Source organism: Vigna radiata, unplaced genomic scaffold (assembly GCF_000741045.1).
Source record: "Vigna radiata var. radiata cultivar VC1973A unplaced genomic scaffold, Vradiata_ver6 scaffold_371, whole genome shotgun sequence".
In the NCBI taxonomy this organism is placed as follows: domain Eukaryota; kingdom Viridiplantae; phylum Streptophyta; class Magnoliopsida; order Fabales; family Fabaceae; genus Vigna; species Vigna radiata.
Window position 1 is genome coordinate 165519 of NW_014542539.1, and position 22257 is coordinate 187775.

The 22257-nt window shown below is 36.6% G+C and overlaps 1 protein-coding gene across 1 annotated transcript; it reads left to right on the forward strand.

Moving 5' to 3' along the window:
- The first annotated feature begins 699 nt into the window (after nt 1–699).
- On the forward strand, nt 700–2057 carry LOC106780143. The gene is made up of 2 exons (XM_014668395.1): nt 700–772; nt 1288–2057. Exons 1-2 carry the CDS (start codon nt 700–702, stop codon nt 2055–2057), a joined length of 843 nt encoding a protein of 280 aa, XP_014523881.1.
- Nucleotides 2058–22257: the final 20200 nt, after the last annotated feature.

Below are 22257 nucleotides of genomic sequence, written 5' to 3' on the forward strand. Positions count from 1 at the left end.
CAATAACAAACCTATCTTTGAATAGATTTTATTATTGACATGTAAAAAACCTTATAATTATCACATGTTACCATCACAGGTGCATATACAATCCGGCCAAATATTAATCTTCCTTTGGACCGACCAATACTCGNATGGATATGNATAAACATNAATATGCATAATTTCTCTATGAACTACTCCAGATAAAAAAGACTAACTTTGGTGATTTCTTAATTATCAATAACTCATTTAAAAAATTATAAACAAGACCAAAATTGAATTTATTTATTCCTAATTAATTATGAATTTTACTTCTACTTTATTTCAAAATTTTATTTTAGTATTTAAACATTGAAAACTNTGTTGAGATGCTTCAAACTTGTGTTTCTCAAAGTCTTACATATTTTATCCTTTTCCTTTTTATTTCGTTTCCATGAAATATCAACATATTTCTATAGACTTTTAAAGTGCATCACCCAAACAACGAATTTGAACTTTATTTATCCTAGAAGTTATACCAAGAGCTAGATGGAAATTCAAAGTTAACTCATCATGACATAATATTAATTCANCAGTCAAAAAAGAATCAATTGTTTCTTTAGCAATCCATTCTCATCAAATATAGAATAGTCAGTTATATATATAACCGTACAATCAATAAGCTCAATGAAAAAATCAAACAAAAAGNAATTGATGGAATTGCAATCAAACCTAACTATGAGAATTTGGCAGCCAAAATTAGAAACAGAGGAGACACCAGAATCACATTCCCTGCTTGTTCATCTTCCTGGTTTGTATGGCTAATTTAAATCATCATACACAAAAACCATGTTTTTCTTTTTTTTTTTTCTTTCCTTTTTCTCCAAATTACTTTTTAAAATAAACAAGTATGTATCAACTATCATTTTTCATATGCTANGTAACCCTAACGAACTTTTTTATATAAGAGAAAAATAAGAAAAATAGCAAAAATTAACTTTTTTTACAAATTAAATTTATTTTATTTATAAATTAATTTTTAAAACGTTTTTTTTTTCATATAAATTAGACTTGTTCATTTTCTCATCACCTTTTTTTTTTTTATCTTAGAAGTATTAATGGATCAAATAGTAAAAAAAGGTTATCTTTGTAATAGTGTGGAGCAGATACCTTTGTGCAATAAATTTTATCAAAACTCATGGATTCTATTAAATTTTTAGAGAAAATCTCCACAGGGAAAATTTGTTCATGTAATAAGAGATCATATATTCCAACTGTTATTTTGTTCCCCTTGACGTGCTCATGAATTTCTTGGCTTTCATGTAGGTTATGCAGAGGACGATATAGGTGCTGAATTTGAGTATGATTATAGAAGAGTTAGGGTTTTTGGTAGACGATCACTTGGAGATAACAGATCAATCCGNTTCAACATTGCATATGCAGTTCCTATGAATTGTGACGTGAACAAGCTAAAGGGTGCGTTCCAAGGAGAAATTTTTAGCATTATAATGCCAAAGGNTACCATACCAAGGGAAGTGCAAGGTGAAATAATGAAAACCTGTGAGGAACCAAAATCAATAGTTGAGAGTCAAATACAAGCTAATGANGCTTTAACTTCACCAAAAAGTGATTCTGTGCCTCAAAAGGGTGAAGAAGGAGTTTCACAAGATNCCAAGAATCAAAGAGAAGTGAGTTTTGAAAGCAGTGAAAAGAAAAGGGTTGAAAGGAAAGAAGCAAAAGATGAAAGTGAGAATGCTTCTGCATCAGGAAAACCACCCCAGAAAGGAAAAAATGAAGGTGTCATGGATGAGACAAGTTCCATCACAAGGAGTGGTAAACTTGGTGATATTGAATGTAAAATTGGTGAGAAAAAGGACAAAGAAAAAGTGGAAATGAATAGTAAAATTGGTGATGTTGGATCATCAGAAAGGATTAGGATAAAGGAGGTGGTTGCTACTGCTTCACAAGCTGNGACAAGTTTGATAAAAGGGTTAAATGAAGAAGATAAGCATGTGCTACTGTATACTAGTGTAANGGTTCTAGTGTTGGCACTAGGGGTTTATACCTCTTACAAGCTTCGTTCTTTAGCTAAATAAATCTATCTTTCACATATGATTTTGGCATATACACCTATATTTAAAGTCATTTTATAATTATATGTCTTCTCTTTCTCACTAACACAAAGTAGTTAATAAAACAAACATAACAAATTTTATAATATAGTTGAAGAGTTATTTTAACTAAAATTTAAATAAATTATAATATATAAATGAATANAAAATTTATCTTATTTTATTATGAACTTTCACTAGTGGAAAAACCCTATTTAACGTCACCTAATAGACGTGGTTAGAGGGTGCACTGATGTAATATGGTGACCGATGGCAAATTTGTAAATAAGTCAGACGAGGAGACATCGGTTACCTAGCTAACCAATGTCTCAAACACTACAGACGTCGGGCACACTGCACATGGACGTCTAAAAGGTCTGTAGGAAGGTGAATAGTCGCCATATGGACGTCGCATACGACCACACCGACGTCTATACTTGTCTTTAGACATCGCCAAGGAACCAGAGACGTCTGTAGTTCTGCCAGGAAGGTTAATAGTCGCATGTAGACGTTGGGTAGTTGAGTACCGACGTCTCTGGCCTGAAAGGTTGGTACATGTAATTAATGTTCCGCCATATAGACGTCGGTGCCCCTTGAGAACTGACGTCTATAGCCTGACAGTTAGGTGAATTGTAATAATTTTTCCGCCATATAGACGTCGGCCAGAATGTAGGTGACATCTAAAACTATATAGACGTCGGGCCACCATGCAACAGACGCCTAAAATCCATGCCATTATTGATATTTAAATCATAAAGACATCAAATTAGTGAGAGCACCAACGTCTATAAAGATGTAGACGTCGGTTGGTAAGCTAAACCGACGTTTATAGTACATTATAATACAGAATGCGAACCTGCGATCAGTTACCAGTATTCATCGTCTTCTTCCTCAAGCTTTTGGTCCGCTTCGGCATTGAGAGGTTCATTTTCTTTGTTTTACACCGTTTAAATGTTTTTTTTGCTTCGATTACATTAGTCTTTGATGAAAAACCTTCGATTTGAACCGATTAAAATTTGATTTGGTTGCGTTTTGTTGCAGTTTCTTCGTCTTGTTGGGTGGCGTTGTAGACCGTTTTTGGCCTGCGTTTCTGAGATATAATTGGGCGTGCACTCCTTCATTTTCCTCCATTACTAATTTATTCTTCTGAAAAGGTTAGGTTCTTCGTGGAAAACTTAATTTCTATGTATATGTTATTGGCTTTTATGTATGCATGTTATTGCCATTTGTGAATATGCATTTTATTGGCTTTTTTGTATGAATTCATATTGACATTTAGGTATGCATGTGTTTGGAGATTTTTAATATATGCATGTAAAAAAGTTTTGTTTTGTTATTATAATTAGCATGTTACATTATTACTATCAAATCATTGAGTGAAACCTAGTTCCCGTTTGAAATTTAATACAAATGATAGATTTTTTAATCGTTTGTATTAAATTTTGAATTGTCCGATTGGACAGTTTGGGAAAATTATTTTTCATAAATTTGCTATAACATGATAGATTTAGTAGTCATCTGGGTAAGATAGCCAAAACCCATCTTTCTATCCTTTATCCAACTTGGGATGACGTCCTAGAGGTCGAGAAAAACCTCTTATGGCAACATGTTCAGGTATGGTTACTTAAAAAAAAATTCCTTATATACTTATTCCTTTGATCTTATTATGTCATTCACATGTTCCTTGTTTTAAACAACTAAAATATGATGTTCCAAACACACTTGAGATGAGGAAGAAAGTCTTATCGCAGATATGAAAGAGATGGAGGGATTTCAAGACAAGGCTAACACGTCTGTATGTGTTTGGAGACAGACAACATGAGAATCCATGTCAGCATTATTCCTTCACAAAAGAAGAATGGATGCAGTTTCGTCAATCTAGAGAGACTGAGGAATGGAAGGTATTTATCTTAACCAACAATGTCTTCAAAGCAGTCTTTATTATTATATAGTTATGCATATAAATGGTTTTACAGGGTAAAAGGTTAGCCGCCCAAGAAAGGCAAAGGCTAAATGATGCACCACACGTGTTATTACGAGGTGGTTATGCCAAACTAGAGAAGAAAATTAGAAAGAGTCGAACGGATGAGTTGGGGCTTGAGTCCCCGGACCTAGCACCTCCCCCTACAAGGTACGAGATGTGGAAAGCTGCTCGGACAAAATCATATGGGAACATGACATCTGCCTCAGCCGTAGTGATCTCACAAAGAATTATAAGTTGAAATTGTAAACATTGTTTGATTGTGTTTCTATCATATCTTGCAATTTAAGTAACGTAATTTTCTTAATGTGCAGGATGAGTTGGTTGAGCAGCAGACACAGGGAACATTTACTCCCCAAGGTAGGGAGGACATTTTAACAACGACTATTGGAAAACCGGAGCACCTAGGACGTGTACGTGCAATTCTTGGGTCGATTGGTCTTCGTGACTACTTTGGCCCTGTACAAAAAACAACTCAATCAATGAATTAGGAGGCACTGAGGCAGATGGATATTCAGTGGGAACAAAGAATTCTCCAAATGGAGCAACGATTCAATGAGCAGCTAGAAGAATAAAAATAAATATAAAGGGCGCTTGAAGAGAAGCTGCAATCCATGACACAGGGCACCTTGGGTGTGCCACTGAAACTCCCACACCACCTCCTGCCAACACCAAAGGATCCTGCTCTATTGTTGAACCTAGTGACTACATTGGTCAGTATGACTTGTTGGTTGATGGGGATCCCGCACGCATTGTGGCTGTCGAACGAGTAGTTGAGGGAGGCCAGACTATTCATGGTGTTCCCATATCACCCCAGCACGTGCGTGTCATGATAGACGAGATTCGAGATCCCCAGGCTTAAGTGCCTGTACCCACTCCAGAAGTTCAATTTGTGGGAGAGGCCATAGGAAGTTTTTTAGCCTGGCCTAGAGCATCGATTATCACACACATTGCTACACAACAAGTATAATATTTTTATCATTACTAATTTTATATTATCATTTAAAAATATTTGTTCATAACTTTGAAAATGTTATCTTCAGTTCACACGTCATCAAAAGCAGCCGATGCATGAGGCACCAATACCTGAATATGATGATGATGACATGGCTGAAGTGGAGGATGATCCCATAGCAAAACTATTGTCAAGAATTCCCAGGTTCAACAAAGGATCAATACAAATATACTGGGATTTAAGAGTATTTGGTCTCCTCCTCATATGCTAGTATATATCACATTCAATGATGTATTGGAGATCATTCCGGGAGACAAGATGTTGAATATTTCCATTATTCAACTCTGGTGCATGTAAGATAGTTAATTTTGTCTACCATAATATTTTAATTTAGATGCATTGTAATAAGTTAACTTTTTTGTTATAGGTACATGAACACAGTCATTGTACACCAAGATCGGTCTTCCGTTTACAGATTTGTTGAACCTTAGACCATTCAATGTTTTGGTAACACAATTGAAACCAAACAAAATTATTTGCAAACATAGATCGCCGAGTCAAACAGAGACGTATACCTTGTGCCATACATTGATGGGTATGTGTTGTTTTATGTAAAAGGTAATTAAAGTTTACTTAATTACTTTACTAACTATTTATGATGTTCCTAACAGGGCTCACTGGCAGTTGTTGGTCCTCATTCCCAAAAAATCAACAGTTGTATTCTTATGTTCGCTGCAAAGGAAGATGAAAAATGACTTGAAAAACATGCTTCCAGGGTAAGTGTTTCGCCAAAAATGACTTTTAAATTCATGTGGGCCTTAATTTTTCATGATTTGATACTTATATTAATATTACTTTGTGTTTTAATGTAAATAGAGTAATGGGTAAATCTCGAGGTTAGCTAAATCAAGTCTTATATCCAAAAGTTTGGTGCATTTATAGTTTTAATTCATTTACTATGTTATTCAATGATCTTGAATCTTGACTATATTTAGTTTGTCATTTTAGTGTAACAAACAGCTAGATTCATGGGAATGTGGGTACTATGTGATGTCTTGGATTAAAACCATCATTCGAGCTGACATTACAGATAACTGGAATGAGGTAATAATCATGCTGACTTTCAAAACATTACAAATCAATACTTTTCTTTGAACATATATCAAAACATAATGAATATTTTTTAATTGTGCAGCGTTCAACAATTTATCTCCTTTACCCGAAGACACCATAAGGCAACTACAACAGGAGTGGACAACTTATCTTCTGCAAAAGTGGAACTAGGAAGAGTTATATTTGTTGTTGAACATTACTTAGGTTTAGTTTAAGTTTATAATTTCATTTTTTTGATCTTTGATTGAATTATAGCTATTTATAGCTCAAACTCAAATATTTATTATAAAGATTTGTTCTGGGAAAATTTTTTGATTTTCAGGTGTGGCTTTATTCGAAAAATAAAATATTTTTTTAAAAAAAATACCCAGCAGACATCGGTTAATGCAAAACCAACGTCTACAGACGTCTGTCAGTGCACAAATCGACGTCCAATAAGTTACAGTGGACAAAACGTTCCAGATCATATAGACGTCCTGTATGTTGACGCCTGACGTCTATATAAACGTCTATTTGTGTCTATGACTGACGTCTATTTGCACGTCGGCTATATACACAACTGGCGTCTATATAGACGTCTGTGATAACCTGGCCGATGGTTAACATCACCCGAATAGACGTCGATTTCGTATGTAACGTTAACAGCCCAAAATAACTAACGTTAAATAACATTTTTTCACTAATGTTTTAATAATGTTAGTAATGTAACATCCACTAAAACTACTACTGCCTTTGATAATTGATAGTCAATAGTAAATGATAGACCGTATACNAAATATTACTTCCTAAGAGAAGCATAACAATAGTAATAATATATAGAAAAAGTTGTGGTCAAACTCCAAGCTCCTCAATGTCCAAAGGTTTATCCACTCTTGTATTCTCCTTTCCTGTTAAAACAAAAAACATATAAGACAACTAAAAACACAATAAAGTAAGCTAAATACAAAAGAAACATCGTATATTACAATAAACATATAAACACAAGTTATAACTATCACATATTTCATTTACATACAATAACTCTTTTAAACTTAATTTATCTAAATAAAAACATTTGAATTATTAATAAAAACATTTGAATATATATATAAAAGGTTATTTTGATAAATTAGATATTAATTAATACATATATCCATGAACACATATATTATAATATCCATACATATTTCGTTAACATACGGATATAAAAAATATTTATACCTATTATCCATTAGTATATCCATTTATAATATTTATTTTTTATCTATTACAGGTTATATTTGTATATATCTACTCTCTTTTTTTTTAACATCACAGTAGACGCAAGAAAGGGAACCGGAGGCACGACGGAAAGTACGTTGATGGGAGATTTAACAATGGTTACAGCACAAATGATCCAACATAGCACAAACAATGATGCAGCGAAGCACTGTGAAATAGGTAGACAATGGCGACAGAGATAGCTAGCGAGAAAAGTTTTAGCAACGAGAGAAAAAAACGAAAACGAAAACGCCAAAGAGAAAAATAATGATCACTCAAAATTTCCCTATTTTGGAGAAATAGCAAAGGAGAAGGATGACGATTATATGAAAAATGATGTCATTTTTAAAAGATTTCTACTTTTAGCAGTCATCATTTGTTAAATTTTTTTATTTTTAATTATAGTCTTACAAATAATTATAGAAAAGTATTTGAATGAATTGATTCTACATTAGATAACAGTAGTATAAATATACAAATTGATAACGTAATTGGAAAGAGTTATGGGAATAAACTCCACCAATTTAATATCAATTATTATATTATCAATTATCATAATTGATATTTAACACTAACAATTAAATTAAATAAAGGAAAAGTAAATATACAAAAATTAGCTAATAAAGACTAATTATTACAATTTAAAAACTAATTATTATAATTGATATCCTCCCGCAAGTTGGAGGATCTACAAGAGAGATGCAACTTGGACAGTAATGAGTCAAACCGAGGATGAAGCAGAGGCTTTGTGAGTATATCAGCAAGCTGATCATCAACAGACACATAGGACACCCGAAACTTGCATTTTTCAACATTTTCACGAACAAAATGATAGGCTAAGGCTATATGTTTCATCCGAGAGTGAAAAATAGGATTAGCACTCAGAGTTGTGGCACCAAGATTGTCACAATAGATAACCGAATTGGTTATGGGCATGTGACCAAGTTCAGTGAACAAGGATGGGATCCATAGAAGTTCACTTGCTGTCTTAGCCAAGGCTTTGTGTTCTACTTCAGTTGAGGAACGAGCAATAGAGCGTTGTTTTCGGGAGCTCCAAGAGATGGGAGTGCTACCAAGATACAACAAATAACCAGTGGTAGAGATATAATCATCCTTATCACTCGCCCAATCTGCATCTGAGTAAGTATGAAAGGTTAGCGGAGCAGTTGTTGAGATGAAGATGCCTTTGTTGCAAGAGCCTGCAAATAACGGAGCACTCGTTTGAGGGCAGACCAATGTGTCGTTCTGGGGTGTTGCATGAACTGCGCAAGTTTGTTAGTGCTGAAGGCGATGTCCGGGCGAGTAAGACTTAAGTATTGAAGACTTTCCACGAGTGCGCGATACTCAATTGAGCAAGGTAGGAGATCACCATAATCCTTGAGTAATTGAGCACTGGCGGACAAGGGAGTGGATGTTGGTTTTGTGTTAGCCATGCCTGATTTATGGAACATCAATGATATATTTTCGTTGTGAAAGAAATAGTCCTGTAGCGGAAGGAATTACTTTGACGCCCAAGAAATAGTTAAGACAACCAAGGTCTTTCAGCGAAAATCGAGCAACAATGGTGGAAATAAGGTTGGACAACTCTGTAGAGGAACTCCCAGTGACAATGATATCATCAACATATACTAATAAATATAGTGTGGAACCTGATTTTTGGTAGATGAGAGAGATGCATCTACAGTTGAATTGACAAAGCCAAGAAAGAGTAGAAACACAAAAAGCTCCATATACCAGGCGCGAGGTGCTTGTTTTAGCCCATAGAGTGCCTTTTTGAGGCGGCAAACATGATCAGGGAAACTTTTGTTGACAAAACCAGGGGGCTGGAGTATGAAAACTTCCACTTTGAGCGTCCCTTGAAGAAACGCATTGTTGACATCAAGTTGGCGAATGGACCATCCTTGACGAACTGCAAGTGTAAGGACAAGGCGAATGGTGACCAGTTTAACAACCGTACTGAATGTCTCTGTATAGTCCCAACCAGGGCGTTGGTGAAAACCTTTGGCGACTAGGCAAGCCTTGTACCGATCAATCGAGCCATCTGAGTGTCTTTTGATTCGAAAAACTTATTTGCAGCCAACCAAATTTTGAGTAGAGGATCGACTGACAAATTCCCAAGTGTTGTTGCGATGTAAGGCGTCAAACTCAGCTTGCATAGCTGAGCGCCAATTAAGGAAACAAAGAGCTTGGGTGATGGTGTTGGGCTCAAGTGGAGAAGAGGGTTGGACATGAAGGTTAAGCTTCTTAATGGGTTTGACAATGTTGTTTTTGGACTGGGTAATGATATCACCTCCATCGGTTTGGGGTCTCCTGTTAGGGTTGACATTGGGTTAGGATGGTGGCACAGAACATTGTGAGGATGGAGGTGATGGAGGGGATTCAAAGTGCCCAATGGAGGGTTGGGCCAAAGTTGGGGAGTTGGTGAAAGATGAAGATAAAGGGGCAGTCGAGATTTCCTCTGGTGGGTTTAGAGTGGTACTGACCATGGGTTGGTTTATGGGATGAAGTATGGAAAGCTGAAGTGGGCCTTGTTGTTGTTGTACACTCGGACTGGCTTGAGGTGCTAGGGAGTTGTACGACAATTCAGATTCAACGAACTTGACATGGCGAGAGGTGTAGATCCTTCCTATGATTGGATCGAGACACGAGTATGCATGTTGATCCGCTGAGTAACTGTTAAAGGTCCGGTAAGTGTACCGAATCGTATCTGTTGAGATTGTTGACAACACAATATCTATATCACTCTGGTTTTTTATGATGACAACACATTTTTAATAACACACATATGTTGTTGTTGTGTTACATGTTCTTATGCTTATTGGTTGATATATTGTTGAACATGTTTCTGTGTTGTACTACTATGTGAATGCATACTTATTGAGCTTGTACATGTTACATCATATCTGGTTGCATTACACATGTTTTAAAGGATGAAAACCACATGCACTCTTGTGAACTTAAAGTTGTGTGACAAAGCTGCAGTAAAGTCGACTCCATTACTAATTGAATCAACTATACTAAAGTCTTTGTACAAATTTTCAGAAACAATGCTATGTGAGATTTTGTGAAGGAAAGAATTTCAAAATGTTTCAACATGTCGAAGTCGACTGTGTGCGCCACACATTCGACTGTATTAGTTGTTTGCTTTGAAATTATGTTATGCTCACGAAGTCGACTGCGTGCGCCACACATTCAACTGTATTAGTTGTTTGCTTTGAAATTTTGTTATGCTCATGAACAGTAACATCTATATTTTTAAAAGTTAGTTGAGCATTGAATGAAAGTCAATTCTATTGAATGAGAATTTATTTTGTTTGAATGAATGCTACTGGTCTGACTACTCTGTTATTATTGTCATAACCTAGTTGACTGGATTAGTAGCATATTCAACTAAGGGAGCGTCTGATTAACAGAAATCTATAAATAGATAAAACCTGAAGTTATTCTAAGATTTTTGGAAATTTTGATGATCGAACATTTTCACATTCTGTTTCAGATTGTTTCTTTGAGATTATAGAGCTCCAAGAACTCTTCAAGAAGACAGTGGTGATCTTGCTTGAAAGAGATTCAAAGGGAGACTAACTGCGCGCTCACTGCTTAATCACATATCTGCACATTGAGGTGTTTCTAGTTGATCAAGATTCTTGTTGGCATCCGTGGTAAATGTTGTGGTTACCTGTTTTGATTACAGGGTATAGGTTCGTGGATTCTGGTTGACTTTGAGGATTGTTCAAAGTGGTTGGCAGATTGCAGGAGAGTGGACATCTTGCTGCAAGTCTTGCTGTGTGGTTTGCCTATATTTTGGTTAGAGGGTTAGAGAGGTGTTTTATATTTTTGACGTGGAGGTCTTCTATAAAAGCCTTGTTGTAAAAACCTTGACAATTATAGTGCATTTTCTTCCGGGTATAAGAAGGACACTGGATGTAGGCATTGAGGTCGAACCAGTATAAAAACCAGTGTTTGAATTCTCTATCCCTGCTCTTTTACATACAGTCGACTTTATTATCTGCGTAGTCAACTACGATTTTTCGCTACACACGAATTTTCATTACTTGCAATTCAAGAAAGTTTGTAAAGTTTTCTACTTTGTATAAAAGATTGCAAAAAGACTCTAATTTTGAAAACCCACCAATTCACTCCCCCTCTTGGTGTAAAAAGAAGCCTACCTGTTTTCCAATAGTATCAAGTAATAATAAACGGTAAGTCCAAGTATCGTTTCCCTAGAGACTCTTAGTCCTAAACGTTCATGTGATATCTTGATCTTTTAAGACTTGAGAAAACGAAAATTAGGTTTTATAATGCAAAAACGAAAATTAAACATGCACATGCAAAGATTGATCAATTGATAGTTGAACGATATGGATGAATGATGTTGTTGGGGTTTATAATTTCATCCTAATCCACTCTCATATATTTACAAATTCTACTTTATTCTAATTCCTTATCAATGTTAATGCCACTTTCTAAATTACCCTAATCCCAATGTCTTGGTGAAGAGAGTCTACTCTTAATTACTAGTTTACTATGTCTAGTCTCCCTAGCAATTGATCATGCATTACATTAATTTGCACAGAAGCTTAAGGCAATTGGTCCTCCTATCCCTAAGTCTAGGTAATATTGCTCCCAAGAGAAATCCCTCATGCCTAAACCTACCCATATGTGTCCATATAGATAGAATAAAAGATTATGCAAATGAATAATGTCTTAAACAAAGCATACAAATATAATGGAGGAAAAACTAACAATTGATAAAAGAAGCATATGAATAAAGCAAGAATTTCAATATATGAGAGTTTCAATAGAATTACATTGTTTCCCCATCAACAATGGAGGTGTAGTTCACCATAGACATGGTGAAACTAAGTGAAAGTAATGGAAAGAATGAAAAGATAACCCAAGATTTGATAAGTTGGAGCTTTCGCATCCAAAATCCGCCTCCAAGGAGTGAAGAGATGTGTTTTGTGTCCTTTCTGCCAAAAGATTACCTCTCTAGGTCGTCCAAATCTATCTATAATTCATTAAAACGAAGCAGAAACTGGCCCAAGCCCAATAGTACACCGCCCAGCGGTGGCTCACTTCCCAGCGGTGGGTGCGTTACTCAGGTTCACCCCTCAGCGTTGGCGCTTAAGCGTTGGACAAAAACTTCTCTGAAGAGTACACCGCCCAACGGTGAGTTCGACACTCCAACTCACCCCCAGTGTTGGCGCTTGAGCGTCTGGCAGAGAATCCCTCTACATGGCTGGTGCTCAATGGTGAGATAGCGTTGAGCGGTGGGTGCGATTCCTCTTTTCTTCACTTTTTCACCTTCTCCTAAGTCCAACTCTTTTCTTTTTCAACCACCTTCATTTAATTCCAGATAAAACATTCCAAATCAAGGGAAAACCAAGCATAAAACCAAGAAAACCAACTTTGAATTTCTTATTCTCTAACTTAAGCAAAATGCATGATTTCAAACTAATTTTAAGTTACAAAGGGTGTGTTTAATGTCAAATTTAAGTATGAAAATAATAGTTTTTGGACCGTTATCACAACCACAAACTTAGAACTTTGCTTGTCCTCAAGCAAACAAAATACAACTTAGTCTTCCATAAATCACCACAATGGTTTAAGTCATTCCATAATCAATATTTCAAGACAAGTCACCACTCAAATCAGCTCATCAATAAAATTTAATCAAGATGCACACATGCCCTGATTTTCAATATTCATCATGGTGTTCACATAATCACATAATACTCAACAGATGTTATTCTCATAAATGATCAATTAGCTAAGCATAGATATAATCACAGATTCATTTAATTATTCCTCACCAGACAAGGTGTTTCACTCAATCACTCAAGTGTTTCAAAAGGTCACTCCCTCCCTCTACTATCCACACGTCACGCAGAACAAAATTGCCATTCATTTACCACAATCAAACATCATCACATACACATGTCATCACAAGGACTTTTCAAGGCTTATAATGTGGTTGGGAATGAGTGAGATTGGTAAAAATTGGTTTTTCTAGATCACAAAATCTTTGAGTTAAGAGAGTCATTCAATCATTCATAGTTCAAGCACAAACTCTCTTTTTACCAATCTCACTCATTTCCAACTCTCCCTTTTCTTTTGCATTGAACTCTTCTTTTCATTCTATCTTTTCTATCTTTAATATCTTTTTCATCTTTTCATGACTTGTGCAACACATTAGCTCAATGCTTATCTTCCTAATTTTCCCAATAACCCCAAACTTGAACCTTTATCAATACCATTCAATAATTCTCAACTTAACTCAAGGTAAAGATTTTTTTCATAAGTGTTTTCATCCTGTTTAAGGCTTAGGTTCAAAAAGGGTAGAACACATAGTGTTCTTTTTCATAGGATAAAACTTTTGTGAATTGGCTAAGAAAGGGATTGTTCAAAAACAACCTTGATCATATGACACATACATGCAATTCAATCAATCACAAAAACTTAGGCAAAATCATTCATGCTTTCAAGTAGATAGCAAATATAACAATAAGAACTCTAGAGCTCAAACCTCACTCATAAGATCAATAACTATTCCAAACATCTAGACAAATACCCTACTTAGCATCATAATCACAATCACAATATCATCATGCATTTGTTCACATAGCTAGTGAACATTCCACCTGTATATCAGCATATGGCGATCTCAATCATCATTCAATAACAAGCATCATCAAGCAACTAATCTCATGCGATATCTAACAGTCAAAGCATCATATCAGAAAAATTTAGACCAAGTACATTAACTTACACTACTCAACAGAAGCAAATCATATACTACTAAACAGAAACAAATAGGTTCAAAATAAAAGACAAGTTTTAGAATACTAGGTTGCCTCCCAAGCAAGCGTTTCTTTAACGTCACGAGCCTAACCCAATAAGCTTACAGATCCACCAACTTCATCATTGTGGAAAGGCATTCCACTTCTCCTCCCAAGTAGTGCTTGAGTCTTTGGCCATTCACCTTCCAACTTTTCTACGGATCACTAGCAGTTGGATCCATCAATTCAACTGCTTTATGAGGATGTACATTCTTTACTATGTGATAATGACATATTTTACCATGATTTCAGTGATGAATCAAGAGAAAATGTCAACCCTTTCTTAACTTTTTACCTTATAAATCCTAGTTTTCTTTTAGTTTATTAAGTGGTTGCACCCCAAGTTTTAATGAGATATTTTGTTCATTAATCCTTGCTTTCATCTGCTTAATGGAATTGGAAGAAGTCTATGAATCAAATGAAGGCATTGGAAACCAAGAAAAGCTAGAAGAGCAACAAAAATGAAGAACAAGAAATCTACTAAAATCAGGCTCGAGCCCCCTGGCATAAGGGGGCTCGATCGCCAGTGCACCAGTACCTCAGTTTGACTGCCGCGCGCCTAAGCGTCCCATTTTTGGGGGGCTTGAGCGCCAACTTTGCTGACATGGCATATTTGTCCTATTTCACTTGGATGCACGAAGAGCTTTGGATCTTTGGCCACCCAAACGTGTTTTCTCTCTGTGGGAGCTCTTGGAGGCGAGCTAGGAGTTGTGGGAACAGTCCTTTTTAATCCTTGAGTTCTTTTCTTTCTTGCATTTCCACCATTGTTGTAAGCTTGAGCTCTCCATTCATGGAGAGCTAGTTTCATTATTGTTGGGGGATTGTTGTAGCCACTGAACTCTTATGTAACTCACTTTGTTTTGAATGAATATATGTATTTTTCATTGATTGTTAGTGTTTAACTCCTTCTCTTAATGCTTGTTGTGAAGTAGCTACCCATGACTTGATTTTAGGGTTTGCTTAATATTGGGAAATGTTGAGTACATCTGGACTTGGGCTAAACACCTAAAGGAAAGAGTGTCTAGGGATAGAACTAGGACCTTTGGTTGTCTTAAAATCTCAGTTCTTAATGCGGGTGAACTTGTTAGGTTGCCAAGGGATTGGGATTTAATAAGTGAATCTAGGCTCTTTCTACCAAGGGATTGGGGTTTGAGTAAATTAGTAGATTGACATTGACATATTAATGAAGAGGAAGTGATTTTATTTGCATAAGAGTGAAGTCGGTGAAAGTATACCCCCAATAATACCATTCCATTTCATTTCTAATCCTACCATTTCAAGTGTTTGAGTGCTTAAGATCACTTTTATCATTTATGTTTTATAGTTACTTTAATTACACAAAAACTCATATAAAAGGGAATCATTCTTTAGCCTAAGTTAGTCAGTTAATTATACAATCGTAAAGTGTTACTTGAGTCTCTTGGGAAACGATACCCGGTCTTACCGGTTTTACTACTTGAACGATTTGGTACGCTTACCAAAGAGTTAACACTATGAAAGGTCCTGACCATTTTGACTTCAGCTTCCCAGGAAATAGCTTCAACCTTGAATTGAATAATAACACCTGCTTCCTTGGATTGAAATCCCTCTTTATCATCTTCCTGTCATGATAGAATTTTACCTTTTCTTTGTAACTCCTAGAGGAGTCATAGGCATGCAACCGCATCTCTTCAAGCTCCAGCATCTGCCTTCTGCGTTTACTCTGAGTTTCATGGGGATCAAAATTCAAAAATTTTGAAGCCCACAAAGCTTTATGCTCCATCTCCACTTGCAAATGACATGCTTTCCCATACACTAACTGAAAAGGAGATAAACCCATGGAAGTCTTCATAGCCGTCCTGTATGGCCAGAGAACATCATCTAGTTTTTGTGACTAATCCTTCCTTGATGAAGCAACTGTTTTCTCCAGAATCCTCTTTATCTCCCTGTTGGAAACTTCGGCCTGGCCATTTGTTTGCGATCATAAGGTGCAGCCACCTTATGTCTCACACCATAATGTTTAAGTACCTTTGCAAGTTGAGAGTTACAAAAATGAGATCCCCCATCACTGATGAGTACCCTTTTAGTTCCAAAACGTGAGAAAATTTGCCTTTTCAAGAATTCAATCACCATATTAGTATCACTCCTAGGACATGCCAAAGCTTCAACCCATTTACTCACATAGTCAACCGCCACCAATATATTATTGAAAGATGGTGGAAAAAGTCCAACAAAATCAATACCCAACAATCAAAGACTTCAACCTCCAAAATTCCTTGCAATGGCATCTCATGATGTCTCAAAATAGCTCCAGTCCTTTTACATTTGTCACAATTTCTAGCATGATTATGAGCATCTTTAAACAAGATAGGCCAATAAAACCCTGATTGAGGAATCTTTGTAGCAGTTCTTTCTCCATTAAAATGACCTCCATGAGGTGAATCATGACAATGCCAAAGAATTCATTCTCCCTCTTCTCTTGTCACACATCTCTTCCTAAGATTATCTGCTCTGATCTTAAACAAGTAAGGATCATCCCATATAAATTGTTTGGCATCATGTAAATTTTTTTTCCTCTGTTGCCAATTCAACTCTTCTAGATGACTCCTGCAGCTTTAAAATTAGCCATATCAGCAAACCATGTCCTCTACTGAATATACAAGAGTGTTTCGTTTGAAAAAGACTCCCAGATTTCTTTTTCCTTACTTGTAACTTCATCATTGACTAACCGAGATAAGTGATCAGCAATCAAACTCTCACTCTCCTTTTTATCACAGATTTCCACATCATACTCTTGTAGCAGGAGCACTGTTAACACCCGGACAAGTGTACCAGATCGTATCAAGTAATAAATAAACGGTAAGTCCGAGTATTGTCTCCCAAAGGACTCTTAGGCTTAAACGTTCATGTGATTAATGGAAATTATAAGACTTGAACAAAAGATAAGTTGAGTTTTAAATGCAAAACAATAAGTAAACATGCATGCATAGGTTTTGATCAATTGGCAAGAAAAAGATATGGATGAATGGTGTTGTTGGGGTTTACGGTTTCATCCTAATCCACTCTCAAATATCTACTATTCTTATTAAATTCGACTTTGTTATCAATGTTTATGCCACTTTCTATTTTACTCTGAACCCGAAATCTCGGTGAAAATAGCTTAATCACAATTACTAGTTTACTATCTCTAGTCTCCCTAGCAATTATTCATGCAATACACACAAAAGCTTAAGGCAATTGATGTTCCTATTCCTATCTCTAGGTAATATTCATTACCAAGAGTAATTCTTCATGTCTAGACCTAACTATACGTCTCCATATAGAAAGAATCAAAGATGATGCGTTTGAATAACATCTTAAACAAAGCATTAGCAAGAACGGAAGAAAAACTCAAACTATTGATAAACACAAGTATATGAATAAAATAAGAAATTCGATATAAGAGAGTTTCAAAGAATTACATCGTTCCCCAACAACAAAGGGCTTAATTCACCATAATCATGGTGAAACTAGATGAATTGAATGGAAAGAATATAAAAGATAACCCTAGATTTGTAATATTGGAACTCTCGCATCCATGATCTACCTCCAAGGTGTGAAAATCGTGTTTTTGCATCCTTTCTACCAAAGAAAACCGGCGATGGCTGCAATTCCATCTCCACCCCTTGGTAGTGCCCTTTAAGAGCGTGGTAGTATTTTCATAGAAGGTCACACCGCCCGGCGGTGCAATCACCGCCCAGCGGTGGTTGCAATTCATCTTTGCTTCATTTTTCCACCTTCTTCTGCATCAACACTTCTCTTCCTTCAATTCATTCATCAAACTCCTGACAAGTCCTATCAAAACAAGGGAAACCAAGCATAAAAACTAGAAAACCCACTTTGACTCACTTTCTCTCTAACTTAAACAATTTGCATGATTTCAAAATACTTCTAAGTCATAAAGGGTGTGTTTTGATGTCAATTTTAAGTATGAAAATAACAGTTTTTAGACCGCTATCACAACCCCAAACTTAGAACTTTGTTTGTCCTCAAGCAAACATAATAGAACCTAGTCTTCCACAATTCATCACAATGGTTTAACCTTTTCAAAATCCATGTCTCAAGACAATTTTTTACTCAAATCAGCTCATCCATAGAATTTAATCAAGATGCACATATGCTTCAAATCAAACCATCATAGTGTTCTTCACAATCTCATAAAACATAACAGATGTTATTATCATGAATGATCAATTAGCTAAGCACAAATATAATCATAGATTCACGGAATTATACCTCTCTGGACAATGTGTTTCACTCAATCACTCAAGTGTTTCAAAAGGTTACTCCATCCCTCTACTATCCACATGTCACACAGAACAAAATTGCCATTCATTTGCCATAATCAAACATCACTACATACATATGTCATCACAAGGACTTTTCAAGGCTTATAATGTGGTTGGGCTAACAAGGAAAATTGGTTTTTCTAGATCACAAAATCCTTGAGTTAAGAAAGTCATTCAAATAATTATAATTCAAGCACAAACTCTCTTTATACCAATCTTACTCATTCCCAACTTTCCATTTTCTTCACATTGAGGTTTTCTTTTCATGTTTTTCTTTTTCTATCTTTTCATCTCTTTCATGCATGTTCATTCAACTCATTGGCTTAATCCCTAGCGTTTCTTTTCTTTTTCAATTCTCCCAGCAACCCCAAACTTGAACCTTTTAACAACACCACAAAATATTTCTCAACCTAACTCAAGACAAAGATTTTCAAAACAAGGGTTTTTACATCCTGTTTAAGGCCTAGGTTCAAAAAGGTTAGAACATAAAATGTTCTTTTTTCATGTGGGACAAACTTTTTCGCTTAGAAAAGGGCTTTTCAAAAACAGCCTTGATCATATGACACATGCATGCAATTCAACCAATCATAGAAACTCAGGAAAAAATCATTCATGCTTTCAAGTAGATAGCAAATATATCAATAAGAACTCTGAAGCTCAAAAACCTCACACAAGCTTATTCCAACATCCAATCAAATACCCTACTTAGCCTCATAATCACAATCACAAAATAACAATGCATCTGTTCACACAACTAGTGAACACTCCACCTGTATATCAGCATATGGCAATCTCAATATCATTCAAAGCAAGCATCATCAAGCAATAATCTCATGCAAGCAAATAGTCAAACCATCATAATAGAAAAGTTTCAAACAAAGTACATGATCCTACACTACTCAACATAAGCAAACTTATTCTAAGAATTCAAATTACAAAACAAAAAGATAAAAGATAAAGAAAATGTCCTGTTTACTACATTTGGCATCCATCAGTAGATGCCATAGAGGCCCCTCATCCCATGTTGTCATCTGAGTCCTCCTCTCCAGCCTTAGCATCCTCAAAATCCTCATCATCATCTTCCTCCACATCCTCCTCTATGATTGGAGCTTCAGCCGCTCCAGATCTACTCCCCTGTGCCTGCTCTAGCCAAGCCACTATGTTGGGGAACTCATCCATTGTCCACCTATGCGCAAGAGGTGTATCATATAGGCTCACAATCATCTCTGCAGTCGCCATGTGCCCCTTGTGAAGTGCCTCCAGTCTAGACTCCATCAGAGACATATACATGTCTCTCATCTGGAACGACTCAGCATCATGAGGTGCATCTACTTGAGCGTGTGGTGGTGGAGCTCTCCTCCTAGCACGCCTTCGTGGTACATCTTGAGCTACCTCTGCTCCTCCACGGAACTGTCTATAATAGGCCTCATCAATGGCCTTCCTGGGGCGCTTAAAAGGTGGAGTAAATGTGTCTACCCCAACTGCATAACATAATTGCGTGATCAGATATGGATGCCTCAGTGGTTCTTTGTTGCTGGTAGTCACCACACAGCTCCTAATCTCATTGGCTATCACCTGGCCAATGTTGATGTTCATACCACTCAGCACACAGTAGATAAACAGGGCCCTCTTGACATTAATGTCAGAAATATGGGAACATGAAGTCACATTGGCATGTGTGAATGCCATCCAATATTGTGCCAAAGGCGTCAAATCACCCCTCTTGATATGAATAGCTACTCCACTGGGATTCCTGTACAAACGCCCTCCAGGCACACAAAGCACTTGCTCCATATCATCATAATCAAAGCCTTCTCTCATATTCAGCTCACACTGACACTGCTCTCCTTCCCATTCTGCATTAAGGAACCTGTTGATGGTCTCAGGGTCATATTTAATCACCTTCCCCCTCACATAACTCATATAATCTGTGAAATGAGACCCCTCCAATGGCTTGGCATTTGTATAAAACTCCTTCACCACAGCTATGTTGGTAGGAGTAGGATATGTTGCCAATTTCTCCCAGTTTCTTTCTTCAAACTCCTGTCCAAATTGAGGAGCATAATCAGGGATCCAGCTTGCCTTCCTCTCCATAATCAGATGTCTCTCCTGGACAGTGAGAAAATACTGCTCATGCCTCCTGTGCAAGAACCTGTAGTTGTAGAACAACTCAGGTTCTCTTCCCTTCTTTCCTAAAGTCTTCACTCTCTTCCCTCATGAAGAAGTCATTCCTGCATTAAACACAATTCACAAGCCCACAACAAAGCACATTAAGCATTAGCAAATAATCAAAAGGCGTCCTATCTCATCACTAATAAGCGTTAAGGGCTGAATAACACCCCTTAGCGCCATCTGTAACCACAAAAACAAAGAAATCCAAGCTGTCAGGCCACCGCCCAGCTGTGGCAGCGGCAGTTTTGCAAAATCAACCCAACATGCTTCTATTCTCCACCTAAATGCAAATTTCACAGTCCCAAGCATCAATCATACAATTTAACTGGTGCAAAAAGTTCCAATTTCATCAAATCATGCATAGAAATCAAAAGCCCTAATTTTTCATGCTTCTACAAACTTTTCTATCAAGTTCATGGTTTGGAAACCCTAGAATGAAAAATGTATACTTACTTGGGTGGAGAAACCTTAATTGCTTGCAAAATTCTCCTTAGATGACGATGAATGCAGCCCTAGATGCAAGGCTCTCAAGAAACCCCAAATTTGGATCATTAACTAAGTTCAAAATTGAAAAATCTTGGGTTTTCAAGAGAGGGAATGATGGGAAAGCGTTGGAAAATCTTTGAAAGAGTGCTTGAGAGTGAAAGAGAAGTGAGGGATCTGAAAGAGAGTTCTTGAGCGAGCCCTAAGGGGTAGAAAAATCAAATAATAGGCCAAAGAACACAACCCTATTTTCAAAAAACGTGTACCCCTCAACGACGCCACCGCCTGGCGGTGGGCGCGATTTACACCCCTCTTTTTTTTTCTTTGTTTAAAATTGTTTCAACCCTTTTCCCTTCAAATTCAACTTTCAAAACTTAATTTTTATGCAATTCCCAATCACTTGACTCCTGTATGCAATTAAAACAGAATTGAAACAAGCAAAAAATAAATCAATCAACTAGGTTGCTTCCTAGGTAGCGCTTGTTTAATGTCACGAGCCTGACCCAAACCTTTCTAGCACTTATTAGCAAGTGCAATCCTTACCAACACCCATTCGTAGGTGTATCTTCCTGTATCCTTCAGTGAAAACAAAATCAACCTAGCATCCCTCTGTGAATGCCACCCAATAAAAATTGTTTAACAAAAATCCAAAAATTACAAAACCAAAATTAAAGAAATTAATGTTCAAAAATCACTGGGGTGCCTCCCAGCAAACGCTCTTTTAATGTCACTAGCTCACGTCTCATCCTTCATTTTGGTGTCTTCTTTGCCTTTATCACACCAACTCATCAATTGCTTCCGGTCCACTTTCTTGACTTTACTAGAATATGGAGCTTCAATCTCTATCACTCCATTCTCCTTATAGCCTTTCACCACCCACTGCTCCTTCTTGTATTTCACCAAAGTACCAAGCTCAAATGGTGCATCCTTCAAGTCAAAATTTATCGTCCCTCCTTTCTCAACTTCTTCATCTTCCTTTACCTGCATGAAAACAAAATTATTACCTTTGTTGACCACTTCAGTAGACTCAGGCCACTCAACTACTGCATCCTTCTTTGAAGCTCTATATATGGCCCTCTTTTTTAGCCGCATTTAT